General features: G+C 45.3%; 1 protein-coding gene across 1 annotated transcript; it reads left to right on the forward strand.

Moving 5' to 3' along the window:
* The first annotated feature begins 370 nt into the window (after positions 1–370).
* LOC131502636 (CXXC-type zinc finger protein 1-like) lies at positions 371–7,318 on the forward strand. Its single transcript, XM_058713501.1, has 8 exons — positions 371–2,036; positions 2,173–2,345; positions 2,653–2,860; positions 2,944–3,054; positions 3,371–3,420; positions 3,629–3,725; positions 4,644–4,796; positions 4,874–7,318. Exons 1-8 carry the CDS (start codon positions 1,950–1,952, stop codon positions 5,018–5,020), a joined length of 1,026 nt encoding a protein of 341 aa, XP_058569484.1. The 5' UTR covers positions 371–1,949; the 3' UTR covers positions 5,021–7,318.
* The last annotated feature ends 1,349 nt before the right edge of the window (positions 7,319–8,667 follow it).

The following is an 8,667-nucleotide window of genomic DNA, read 5'->3' on the forward strand; positions in this document are numbered from 1 at the left end:
TTTCTTTTCTCATACTTTTGTCCTAAAGTTCCACATTTGGGTATGTATTGCTTTCGGTCTTATTAAGTGATAAGTTTTTTCCAATTTCAGTTATTTTTCTTTTTACCAAGAGTTACTTAAAAGTGCCTTTTCGGGGCGCCTGGGTGGCTCAGTCGGTTAAGCGTCCGGCTTCGCTCAGGTCACGATCTCACGGTCCGTGAGTTCGAGCCCCGCGTCGGGCTCTGTGCTGACAGCTCAGAGCCTGGAGCCTGTTTCAGATTCTGTGTCTCCCTCTTTCTCTGACCCTCCCCTGTTCATGCTCTCTCTGTCTCTGTCTCAAAAATAAATAAACGTTAAAATTTAAAAAAAAAAAAAAAAAAAAAAAGTGCCTTTTCAATTTTCAAAAGTTAAACCGTTTATTAATTTCAAATGCAACTTATTTGTGCCTTATGTGATACTCATTCATTGGAATGTGTTCAGACTTCCTTTAAGGCTAATTTCAGGGTCAGTTTTTTATTAATATTATATCTCTAGCTCAATAATAGTGTGAGTTCTCCAACTGATAATGGTCTTATTCAAAAGTGTATATTCTTTCAGTGTGTGTGCCTGCTCTTTTAATCACTGAAAGTGATTTGTGTGTATGTATACATATATATGTGTATATACAAAATGTATGTGTGTGTGCATATCTATATCTATATATGCACACACACATAAATTTTCGAAATTTTTGTATATTTATATATTTTACTTGGCGTCACTGGGTTCACATAGGAGTACTTTTCAGAATAAAGATCACAAAATTATTCTAGGTAAGTGAGTCAGGGCAGACAGGTCATGATCTGGCATGTGCATGTGGGGAGTGGGGGTGGATAGGGCTTGGCATGGCCTAGGACATGGAAGGTAAGGCAGAACTGGGTATGTACAGGAAGTGGGAGAATCATATGAGGCTGAGAGAGTCTGGGAAGAGGGAAGGGCCTTGTATGGTTGTATGAGGCAGGGTTAGGTATGCCTTGGCGTAGTGTATGGGGCTCACAGGGCTGGGACTGTAAGGTGAGACAGAATGTGTCCAAGAGGGCAGTCTGGCAGGCGGGGCCTGGAGAGACTGGGTAGGGCAGGCAGGTGGGTGGAGCATGTCTGAGGTGTGGGGTCATGCATGTTTGGGTGGGCTAGGCAGAGGTGGCTTATTTGGGTCCATGGTACAGGGCAAGCAGGGTTGCAAGTATGTCCTGAAGGATGGGGCAGGGCAGGCTGTATTGACCAACTGTGAAGGAGTGTAGTCCAGCCTTTTTGGGCAGATAAGCAGGGCTTTATGCATTTCGGTGGGCAAAATGGGGGTGAGAAGGACCAGCCAGGTGTGTCTGGATAAAGTGGGCAAGCAGGGACAGGTGGTGCCATTCAGTCCCAGGCAGGTGCAGTGGGACCTGGCCATGTTGGCCAGAAGGTGGGACCAGGAGTGTTGGGACAGGGTAAGTCTGTTTCCACTCAGTGCTGACCCAGAGTCCTCCTCCCATCATCACAGGAGCCCTACTTGTAATTCCTGGTCTCTGGTGAGTTTAGGACACAGGGTGGATGGGGGAGTGGAGCTAGTGCAAGGGTTTGCCCTTCACACTGCCCACTGCCCATTCAATCACAGCTTCCTACTTTGGAATGCAGAAGCCCAGGCTGTCCCAGAAGTACCAGGTGCTGGCAGTGCCATTAGCAATAAAAGAGGCCTCTCAGATAACAGCCTCACTCCAGCTGTTGTCTGAAAAGGACCTTCCTCAGGGCTGAAACCTATGCCAGGACATTTGGAGAGGGGACTTTAGACAAAGCCTGATAAGCGTATGGCGGGCCTCTGGGTGGAAAGAAGGGGACAGTGAAGACAGAGAGGGTCATCAGTTTGGAGAATGAAGTGAGGCAGTGTCCAAGTATCATTTAAGAAACAAGTTGAGAAGACCTGCCAGCATTTTCCTGGCCTACAGTCCTGGATGAGTGACACTGCGAAGTTTCCGCTCCTGGATCCTGCAATGCAGAAAGCAGCAGTGAAAGTGAAGAAAAAGAAGTTGAATAAAAAGGTGGAGTGCAAGGCGACAGAAATGGTGGAATGGGGGGCATGAAGACAGGGGTTGGGTGGAACACAGGGCTGGGTTGCAAGGTTAGGAAGCTGACATAAACTCTCCTATCCTTGCCTTGACCACTCTTGTCCCACAGGAAGAGAAGAAGAAGAAGAAGCGAAAGCTCATGTCAAAGCGTAAACACCAAGAGAAGGCAGATGCCAAGGATTTGGCCTCGCTGCGGCAGTGCCTGGGACCTGGCTGTGTGTATCCTACCCGGCCAGGCTCCAAGTACTGCTCAGATGATTGTGGCATGAAGCTCGCAGCTGAGTGAGTGAAGTTAAGCGACAGGGTGTGGAGTAGGGCATAATATATGCCATCCGTAAGTCTGTCTATCCCTCTACCTGTGTATCCTCCCACCATTCATCCACCTACCCACCCATCCATTCACCCTTACAGTCACCTGCCCACTGAACCACCCATACACATTCCATCCGCCAACCCACGCCCTTATAGTCATTTACCCACCTATCCATCCACCATTCAATCACGTGTTCACCACCATTCGGTCACTCACCCATTTTTTCTTTTGATGTCCCTACCTACCCATTCCATTTCTTGTTGTCTCCTTTTCTAGCCGCATCTATGCGATTCTGCCCCAGCGCATCCAACAGTGGCAAAAGAGCCCCTGTATTGCTGAGGAGCGTGGCAAGAAAATGCTTGAGCGCATCCACCAAGAGCAGCAGGACACTCACACCCGCCTGAAGGACATGGAGTGCCATTTCTATGAACTTGAGGCCATAATTCTGCGTGGCAAGCAGCAGCCTGTGTGCAAGGATGAGGAGGTGCATGGGAGTGGGTGGGATGGAGCAGAAAGGTATTTGCTATCTTGCCCACTCTTCACTGGCCCTTCCACTGTCCTGTGCAGATCAACAAAAATAACAGGAACAATGCAAACCTGCAGATCTTCTGTGTCTCCTGCGGGCAGTCAGTTAACATGCATGTCGCCCTGCGCCACATGGAACACTGTTTTGTCAAGGTTAGGGAATTGGCTGGGGGAAGAGGAGGTAAACGTGTTTTTGGCTGGGTGGGATCCATGAGGAGGAGGGCATGTTTGGTGCCTGGGTATTTGTTGTAAAAATGTAACACACATCCATGGTTCTACCCATTTGTGCTTCTCTTCCATCCTTAGTAGGAGGGCCAAGACCGGAACATCAGCCAATGGTGAGGGGGGACATTGGCTGGGCAGACAGGAGCATAGGAGCCACAGGGACAAATGTGTTGTTTGGGGCTTGTCATGGGAGGGCATGCTGTGTAAGTCCACAGTTTCTCCCATTTGTACTCTTTCTTCCCAGTATGAAGGCAAGTCGTCCTTCGGGTCCATGTATCCCACTTGCATTGAAGGGTGAGTGTGGGTGCTAGTTGAGGTCAAAGGCATGATGTGGACAGGGTCAGGAGCAGGGTGGGAAAGATCAGAGGGTGTGTTCAGAGACAGAGGTGGATAGGTTAGTGGCAGGGTATGGGTGGGGTTAGGGACAAAATATGGGCTTTGGGGTTCAGGTGGGACCTCCCTTCTTCTGACCCTTAGCACTTCACTTTCATCCTCCCCCCAGGGCCACCAGGCTCTTCTGTGATGTTTACAACCCAAAGAGTAAGAGGTACTGTAAGCGGCTTCAGGTGCTGTGTCCTGAGCACTCGAGAGATCCCAAGGTGACTCTTCTTTCCCTACCTCATCATCTTTCATTCCTCCCCTTCTCCCTGCCATATTCCTCTCTTCCTCTTTGCTTGATTGCCTCCTATTTCTTTCTTCCTTCTGCCTGACTGCCTTCATATCTTCTGACCAACTCCCATGTGTCCCCTTCTCCCTTTCTGACCACCCCACATTCCCTGCTCCTTGCTGGCTGATTACCTTCTGTTCTTACTTTTTCTCTGCCTGACCTACCCCCCTACATTTCTCTCTCCCTCCTCTCTGCCTATTTCTGTTTCCTTTGCTCCTCACTGTATAACCATTCCCCATTCTTCTCCTTTCCTTGCTTGACCATCATACATTCCTTTCCCACCCCTTGCTGGACTGTCCCACCTTCCTCTCTTCCTCCCTGTATGACCTCCCTCTCTTCCTTACTTTCTGACTTTCCTTCGTTCTTATTCTGCATGCCTCACTGCCTCCAGTCATCTTCTCCCTTCTTGTCATCTCCTAAATCCTTTCTTCCTCCCTGTTTAGCCAACCCCTATTACTCCCACCCTCCCTGTGTCATTCCTCACTTTTTTCCCATGCTTTACCAACCCTCTTCCATCTACTTCTCTCTGTCAGACCTTCCCTCCAACCTTACTCTCACTCTGGTTTGATCTCTTTCTGTTCTTCCATCTTTTCTGCCTGATCACCTCCATTCCTCTATTCCTGCTTATTTAACTTCTTCCTTCATCTTCTGTGCAGGATAATTCCCCTTTTGCCTCCTCTTCTCTACCTAATCCTGAATTCCTTTCTCCCCCCCACCCCCGCTGAGTTATTCCCCATTCTTCTCCTTCCTGCCAGAGTGCCCTCCATTTCCCATTCTCCTCATAATGCCTGCCTGATCACTCCATTTCTATCCTCCTCCGTACCTCATCATCCCTTATTCTTCCTCACAGGCATCAGGTGATGAGGTGTGCGGTTGCCCACTAGTGCACAATGTCTTTGAGTTCACTGGTAATTTCTGTCGCCTACCTAAACGCGTGTGCAACCTCCACTATTGCTGGGAGAAACTGAGGCGTGCTGAGGTGGACCTAGAGCGTATTCGCACGGTAGGCCACAATGGTGACTGGGGCTGAAAGGGTGGGATAGCATCCTGAAATCCTTCTCTCATGTTTACCTCCCACAGTTGAACAAGCTGGAAGAGCTACTTGAGCAGGAGCACAAGGTGCGCACAGCTATGACAAACCGGGCAGGGCTTCTGGCCCTGATGCTTCACCAGACAGTCCAGCATGACCCGCTCACCACTGACCTGCGCTCCAAAGCAGACAGCTGAGCCCTGCTTGACTGAGATCCTGTACCCAACACTCTGTGCAAGGGAGACACTCAATGAACTCTTCACACACTAGTTCCTATAACCACTTTTTTCTTAGGTCATCTTAGAGTTTCTCTGTGTTTCTCTGTTCGCTATTTGGGCTCCTGTCTCTGCTTACCCCTGGATGGGAAGGGGTCCTCAAAATTGCTATCTGTTGCCATCATTCCCCATCCCTCTCTCTCTTTCTTCCCTGAAACTTGGCAGGGCCAAGGATCTGCCCTGCCTTCATCCCCCACCGTCCGGAATTTTGTTGACATACTTTGGAAGAACAAAGGATATTAATATCCCCTGAGGGCCCTCTAACCTGTCTCTCTGGCCACAAATCAATTTCAAACCTCTGATGGCGGTGGGTGGCAGTGCAACTGTACTTAGGAGGAGGCTGCAGTGCACATGCAGAGTGGCTGTGAAGTGATACCCACTCAGGGCTCAGTGGGCCCTCTTCTGTCAGGGGAGCTATGACCTTATAAAGAAGGCGCCAATGGCTTTTGTTCCTGGCAGTCCCCCATTCTAGGCCATCAGACGTGTAGTTGGCACCTGATTAGTGCACAGCGCATTCATCAACTTCTATGCAATTGTTAATATTCCCCAGGCCAAAGGTGTTATAAAAATGGGATGGGAGATAGATGAGTGTAGGATAATCCCCCCCGATGATTCCACTTTGGGACACTGAGGAGGATTCAAGGTATCATGGCAGTCATGCCCCTGCCCATGTTGTTCCACACCTTATCATCATATGAGGTCCCAGCTCTTTTTGTCAGCCTTGGCCCCTGCCAGTCCAGTCCTGGTCCGTCTCCCCCAGCACTTCCTATCACATCCTCTCCTGCTCCCTCCACCACACTGCTCTGGGTCTGTCCTTTCCAGCCTGCCCTGTACATTGAAGCCCCTTGTGGTCACGACCATTTCACACCTATAGAGTTGCCAGAGGAAGACTGAGACCTCTGCCATATCTGCCTTTGTCAGCCCCAGCCAGGTCTCCTGTGGAGGTGTGTCCGATAATGCTGCCTGTGGGTGCTGGTATGTTTGAAATGAGAGACTTGAACACTTTTCTTAATTTTTCTCTACTCACTGGTCCCTTATGATTTTTTTCATTAATTTTCATAATTCCTTTTTTCCAGGGACTCACACATTTCACTTAAATGGTTAGGTATGTTGCTCTTGACTTATACCTAATAGTCCCCCATAGTTAGTTTATATTACTACCTAACCTCATGTAATGTCTCCTCTTTAAATTACTAATTAGTGCACTTTTGTACTTCTCTTGATCAGATTTTCCAGGGGCTAAGCCACATAATTAATTGATTATTTGAAAGAACTGGCTTTTTAATTTATTCATATTCCTTATTATATTTATTTTATTTATTTAAATTATCATTTTTATTCCCACTTCTTGATATTTTGTTTGGTGTTTCATTTTCATATGTTTACTTCATTTCTTTGTTCTTGTTCTGATCTTTTAAAGCAAATTCTTAACTCAGTTATATTAGTGTGTTCAGTCTCCTGTTTATATAAGTATAAATAAGTAGATATAGATAGATATAGATATAGATGATATAGATGTAGATATAGATATAGATATAGGTATAGATATATAGATATAGTAAAGGATTTCAGGCCACACACTTTCCTCTAAATGCACTTATAGCTCCTGAACTTTGGTATGAAAGGTGAAACTTCAGAATTGATTTCTCACTTTGATCCTAGCTGTTGAAGAAAGTTTCTTAGTGTCTAACTATTAAGTATTCATTGTTTTTTCTTTCTTTTTTGTAATTATGATTTTTCTATGATCAGAGAATGTGGCCTGTTGAATCTAAACTTGTAGGGGTGCCTGGGTGGCTTAGTTGGTTAAGTGTCTGACTTCAGCTCAGGTCATGATCTCATGGCTTGTGGGTTCAAGCCCTGCGTTGGGCTCTGTGCTGTCAGTTCAGAGCCTGGAGCCTGCTTCAGATCCTGTGTCTCCCTTTCTATCTGCCCCTCCCTGGTTCACACTCTGTCTCTCTTACTCTCAAAAATAAATAAGCATAAAAAATTTTTTTTGGAAAAAAAAAAGATTTTCTTTGTAGGTCATATATCCCACTGAATTGAAAAACTTTCATGGATATAAGAGAAGAAAATATATTCTTTGCTAGGTATAGATTATTCATTAAGGCTTTCAATCTAGTTTGATGATTAATGTTTCTTTACTCTGATTCTTTTTTTTTTGTCTACTTCAGCTGTTATATTACAGAAAGATACAATAAATGCAATAATCTTTTAAAACACGTTCTCCTTGTGGTTCTGTGTTTTGTGGGGGTGGCGGGGGGGGGAGCAGCATCCTAAATTGTATATCTTAGGCCATATTGCAGTATGACATTATGTATTTTCCTTGTTTTGTCTTTTTTTGTTTTTCCTTGTTTGAATGCTTTTAACCTTGAGTTTAATTTGATAAGTATATCACCACTGCTGCTTTTATTTTGCTGCCACTCACCTTATGTATCTTTGCCTAAATCTTTATTTTGCATTTTTATCTTTAGGATACACTTTTTGTAACTGTGTATGTTTTTTTCCTTAATCCCACATTAGTGTCTTGAGATTCAGTCCATTTAAATTTGTATAATTATGATAATTTTATCTTTTTGTATTGTGCTTATTACTGATTTTACTATTTCCTAAATACAACTTTTATCCTTTTCTTCTTCCTAATAGCTCAGTGAAGTTTCTGTTCATGTTTGTCCCTCCCCCTTACCTCATTAGTTTGGAAATGCTTATTTTTACTAATTGTTCATTATATAAATTTTCACTTCTAACAGACATGATTTAATTTGTTTTCTCTATTATTTGACCAGAATATAATTAGACCTTTCTTTTTCTCTTTAGAAAAAATTTTTTAATGTTTATTTTCGAAAGAGAGAGAGAGAGACAGAGCGTGAGCAGGGGAGGGACAGAGAGAGAGGGAGACACAGAATCTGAAGTGGGGTCCAGGCTCTGAGCTGTCAGCAGAGAGCCCAGCTTGAACCCACGAGCTGTGAGATCATGACCTGAGCCAAAGTTGGACGCTTAACCGACTGAGGGACCCAGGCGCCTCTAATTAGACCTTTCATTGTAAAGAAAAATGCTCCTGTATCGTTTGGATAAATTGCTAGTAGTGCTATTAGAGCCCAAATGTCCATCAACTGATGAGTGGAAAAAGAAAATGTGATTTATATATACAATGGAATACTACTTGGCAATGAGAAAGAATGAAATCCTGCCATTTGCAACAACGTGGATGGAACTAGAAGGTATTATGCTAAGTGAAATAAGTCAGAGAAAGACAGATGTCACATGTTTTCACTATGTGGAACTTGAGAAACTTAACAGAAGACCATGGGGGAAGGGAAAGGGAAAAAATAGTTTCAAACAGAAAGCAAGGCAAGCCATGAGAGATTCTTTTTTAAAAAATGTTTATTTTTGAGAGAGAGACAGGCAGAGTGTGAGTGGGGGAGGGGCAGAGGGAGATGGAGACACAGAATCCAAAGCAGGCTCCAGCCTCCGAGCTGTCAGCACACAGCCCGACATGGGGCTCAAACTCACGAGCTGTGAGATCATGACCTGAGCCCAAGTCGGAGGCTCAACTGACTGAACCACGCAGG

This window comes from Neofelis nebulosa, chromosome X, assembly GCF_028018385.1.
Source record: "Neofelis nebulosa isolate mNeoNeb1 chromosome X, mNeoNeb1.pri, whole genome shotgun sequence".
Classification (NCBI taxonomy): Eukaryota; Metazoa; Chordata; class Mammalia; order Carnivora; family Felidae; genus Neofelis; species Neofelis nebulosa.